Genomic DNA, 4,865 nt, shown 5'->3' with positions numbered 1-4,865 from the left:
ACTTTTTTTTCTAAGTTCAGGAAGTGTAAAACCTTTTCGTATTATACCACTCTTTGAATAAAGAACAAAGCCTAGCATAAATGAGCTGCATGTACACACATCAAGGTTTTGTTAAAATAGATACGCCAAACATTGGCCAAAAGCAGTGAGCAGGAACTATCACGCAGCTACTGTGCGGCAGACACAGGCTCCGCTCAATTGTCTGGGGAATGGAGGGTTAGAGTTACAGGAAACAGCTGGATGCTAGGTCTGAGATATTTGCATGCCTCACAGGGCCAGACACCACCTGAATTATAAAAAGCAGTTTTGTTGGGCTCTCTCCTAATCTTTTTCAAGTAGCAAAGTCTGATAGCACCGTCAAAAACAGTCCTTTTTTTCTTTTATGGGGAAGAAATCTGAGGTCCTCAGTACAGACCTGAACCGTCTGGAGGGTCCTCCTCTGTTTTAGGTCTGAAGAGTCCTGATGCTGAATGATACACAAATTGGCCAGCAGTAGGGTGTGACCCACTTTATGGTAGTACAGTGTTCAAATTAAAGTTTGATAAGGAGAGACCTCTTAGAGAAAGGACTAGATGAAATATGTGTATGGAAGATGTCATGATACCCATTATTTCCAAAAAACACAAAGCATTTGAACTGAGGTGTGACTTAAACCTGCGATCCCTGCCTTCTGGAGGCTGAGGCAGGAAGATCCAGAGTGGAAGGCCAGCCTGGGCTACACAGAACAAGAGACCATCTCAGAAACCAAAATAGATAAATCCAAACTCACAAATAGCCTTGCTAATAAATTAGTATCATTTGTATTCTTAAATACCTGGCATGTTTAATGTTTAGTGATGTATTCCTGGATCAGATTTAAAAAAAAAAATCAGAAAAATGTAATCTTATAAATTAAAAAGCCATCAAGTCTGTTTGGAACTACTGACTTTGCTTCAAGCAATTTAAATTGCATTAATTTATTTCCCAGTGTTAACCTGTTTACAGGCATTACTGCCCCTCCCCCAACAGCGCTAACTGTAAAGCAGAACTCAATTTCTGCTTTCCATTCCCACCAAAATACCGTGTTTTTACTTAATCCTCCACAAGCCCAACAGCAGCAGCAAATCTTAAGTATGTGAGATGCGTTACCAACCTGCACTCCAGCACTCAGAATTCCCCTCGCTACGGAAATCGGGACTGAAGCCAGGGCTTCAGCTTTTGAGGACAGAAGTTCATCGACATAGCTGTAGTTGAATTCCAGCTTATGGGATTTTTATATGAATCTTGCGGGTGATGAAACGCAGAAAGCAACAGATCTCTCTGCTGTGAATAGCCTCTTAAGACTTCTAGGTCACCTGCCCCAGGATTCTCTATCGGAACAAATCCATGGGACAAATAATTGTTTCTCCTAGGTGGGCCAGAGAGGAGCACAGCTATTCTTCGTTTCACCAGGAAGCAGTGACCTGGGGTCCTCTGGGCAGCGTCACTTTTGGAAGAGGGTAACTTTTGTCTCTCATCCTCACTTCATGAGACCATAGCTTGTCAATGTGTCCATGTCTTTAACTTGAGTTTAAAAAAAAATAAAAGCCTTACTCCTGTTTCCCCTAATGCCTAATGAACACTCGTCACCCTCATTCCTCACCCAAGGTGTTTTTCTGTGTGACCAGCGTGCAAGTGACATTCACAAAGCTTACAAACCTAAGACCTTTGAGAAAAAGACTTTAGCTGAACCTCTGTAATCATGACAAGAGATTGATTAAAATGCCAAGATAAGAAACAATTTATTATAGAGAGAAGAAAAATTTCTCATCCAAAATATAGAAATCTGTACAACTTTGCCACAATCAATATACATGAACTGTACAAATTTACACCAGTTCATAATTTACCAAATAAAAGATGACTAACAAAGTTCACAAAATAGATGGTGGTTTGTGGAAAAGACTTTTACCCAATTGAGTACAAGGAAAGTTACAAACCAGACCTCCACTTTTCTAAAAATAAGAAGTTTACTCACTCAGTCTTAGAAAACTACAAGCTAGCAAATGTACAGAGAGCTGGCTGGTGCTAACAACCACAGTCGAGACAGTGTCTTTTTTTAAGGGTCTTTTAAAAGCCTGTTGCCACGGCAGATTCTGGTCACTTGCTACTTTCAAAGCCAAAAACACAATACAAGGTCTGACCATTTCCCCGGGGTCATGCGTACTAATGTCTTTATGTACATTTATACATTTAAGTGCTAGGTAAAAGTCTCCGTGTAAAATTTCCAGTACTACTATGCTTAAAACATTGAGCTTTCCTATTGAGCTGCCAAAAAAGTTACTGATAACTTTCAAGTGTAATAGTGCAAATTCCTCTGCAAGATCGACTGCAAAAGAGGGTCCTTTGAAATACAGATTTTCCTTAAAGGGACTGATGCTGACAAATTGGGTCTAAGGTCTGGGAGAAACTGAAACCACCCTGCGACTTCACTCCCTAGCAAATAAAGTGATCCTAAACTTGGACTCACAGGCTATTTAAATCACTGAAAGGTACTGTCCAAACTATGGCACTGTCACTTTAAAAAAAAAAATTATTACCACTCTATCTTGTGCCAGATCTTCACAGCTGTGACATGGTTTAAATTCCATAATCCATCCCCAAGAGGAGCCCACCCAAAGCAAAAAAAATCAAATTTATCCATCCATTATAAGATGATCCATCCATAGACTATATCTTAACCTGATACAGTCATCATATTGTAGTTTTTGGAAGGGCTTGTTCTGCCCAAGAGAAGTTCCTCCTTACAGCTGATTCTGCTGTCTACCATTTGCACGTTGGTGCTGTTTTGCGTGCTACCTCCTGCTGGTGAGGCTTCGTACAGCACACAGATGGAGCCATCCTCTCCAATCCTGTAGGACACTTCGTAGGGGTCAACCCAGAGCGTGAGTTCACTTGGGAGAAGCCTGAACAACTCTTGACTGCTCAGTCCAATCCGCTGGGCTGCCTGTCCAATCAGAGGATCCATCTTATGGTTGATGCGGATACAACGGTAACCTGATCCCTTGCACGGCTTTTCTGGGAACCAGTGATGTTTGTAATGTTCTGTGGAAGGCAAGAACAGAGAAACAATGCTTAGATCGGTAGCTAGTGCTGTCCTACTGCACTCTCCTCCTCCTGCTAGCGAAAAGGAAAACCAACAACTTTTACAAATGTCCCGGATTGCAGTCGCTGCCGTGAGACGCGATGGAGAAAGCGCAGGCAGGATTTCGGAATTAACAGTGTGGCAAACACTGTCCTGGTACTGACCGGTTGAGCCGCCAAAACAGGAATCCCGCGCGCAGCCCCAGCTGCCCGGCTATCCGGATGGCACAAGGCGACCTGTTTACTTTCTCCACCCCACCGGGGTCGCACACAATAGACTTTATGGCTTTGGCGGGGGGGCGGGGGGGGGGCGGCAAGACAACGCCACTGTGGACTGTTAACCCCGAAGGGAAGAAAAATACGAAACCCTAAACCAAGATCTGGGCTGGGCTGTAATTGTACCGGTGACAAATCCGATGATTAATGGGCAAGAGGCAAAGGAGGTGCGGAGACCTGGCACGTCGGTCCCGGGCTGGCTCCGGGGCACGGCGGCGGCGGCGGCGACAGGCAACGCGGGGACCCCCGAGGGGACCCCCGCAACGGTCGCGGCGACGTGGCGAAGGGGACCGACGGGACGCGGGGCCCCGAGTCTTTTGTCCCCCGCGACCGGCCGGTAGCCGTCGGGGCGCAGCTTCCCGTCGCCCCGCTTCGGATCCTTTGTTGTGCGTGTCGCGGCGCCCCGCCGCCCAGCCCCCCAGCCCCGGCCGGGACGCGCCCGTTAGTGGCGCCCTGCGCCGGGCCCCGCGCCCCGCTCACCTGCCAGCAGTTCCTGGAGGCTCTGGCTGAAGGTCTGCAGCTGTCGCTCGCTCGTGAGCCCCTTGGTGCGAAGGAACTTGGAGATGAAGGACACCGCGGCGGCGATCTCGCCTATCATGGTGGCGGCCCGGGTGTAGAAGGGATGCATGGGGGCGGCGGACGGGGGTGGCCCGGGGCGGCCGGGGCTCGGCGGAGCGGCCCCGACGGCGGAGCGGCCACCCCGGGCTTCCGCCCAGACCCGACGGCCGAGAGGAAGCGAGGGCGCGAGGCGCGGACGGCTACTGGTTCTATGGGATTTTTTTTCTCTTTCTTTTAGAGTAAAAAAGTTATTTTCAAGCCAGGAGGCGGCAGGAGGGAGAGAGAGAAGAGAGAGAGAGAGAGAGACGAGCGATGGCGGCCTGGTCACATCGCTCGGACCTCCCCAGCCGCCTCCGCCTCCAGCTCGGTAGCCTCCGAGGATCCCAAGAGTTGCATTTCCAGCTCCGAGGGGCGAAGAGCTGCCGCCGCCGTGCAGCTCATTTTATAGCGCTGGAAAGGAAGTGGCGTACCCGGAGCGTGACGGCGGACGCCAGCCAATCCGGAGATCGCACCATTGTGACGCAGCGGGTTCGGAGCCGGAGGGGGCGGGAGAAGGGCGGCGGAGGGCGGGCCCAGGGGCCGGGCGGAGAGGGAGGAGCTGACGTAATTGCTTGTAAACAAATAAACCCCGGAGTGGCAGCCTGAGACGCCGGAGCCGTGCGGAGGCGGAGGGAGAAGCCGAGGAGGTGCGTGTGAAAGCTCCGCCCCGCGCTGGCTCCGCCCCCGTCCTGGCCAGCCGGGACTCTACGCCGCAGAGCACCGTTCTCTGTCTGCATACTCTGTCTGCACTCCTAGACACGCTCAGGAGCTGCCGGACCGGGGTTCGGTCTCTGCAGCCGCAGTGCCTGGCCCCCTGCGTACTCCATGTTTACATCTGCTTCCAGTCTGCGTGGCTGGCTGGTGTGCCGGGAGGAGCGTGCGGTGGTGGG

The 4,865-nt window shown here is 50.1% G+C and overlaps 1 protein-coding gene across 1 annotated transcript; it reads right to left on the bottom strand.

Moving 5' to 3' along the window:
- Positions 1–1,735: 1,735 nt before the first annotated feature.
- Btg1 (BTG anti-proliferation factor 1) lies at positions 1,736–4,367 on the bottom strand. The gene is made up of 2 exons (XM_055627968.1): positions 3,859–4,367; positions 1,736–3,063 (listed from the first exon to the last, which is right to left on the bottom strand). The coding sequence occupies exons 1-2, from the start codon at positions 4,004–4,006 to the stop codon at positions 2,696–2,698; spliced, it is 516 nt and encodes a 171-aa protein (XP_055483943.1). The 5' UTR covers positions 4,007–4,367; the 3' UTR covers positions 1,736–2,695.
- Between the last annotated feature and the right edge of the window lie 498 nt (positions 4,368–4,865).

The sequence above is a fragment of the Psammomys obesus genome, unplaced genomic scaffold (genome assembly GCF_907164565.1).
Source record: "Psammomys obesus unplaced genomic scaffold, mPsaObe1.curated_primary_1811, whole genome shotgun sequence".
In the NCBI taxonomy this organism is placed as follows: Eukaryota; Metazoa; Chordata; class Mammalia; order Rodentia; family Muridae; genus Psammomys; species Psammomys obesus.
This window is presented reverse-complemented; position numbering and strand designations above follow the sequence as displayed.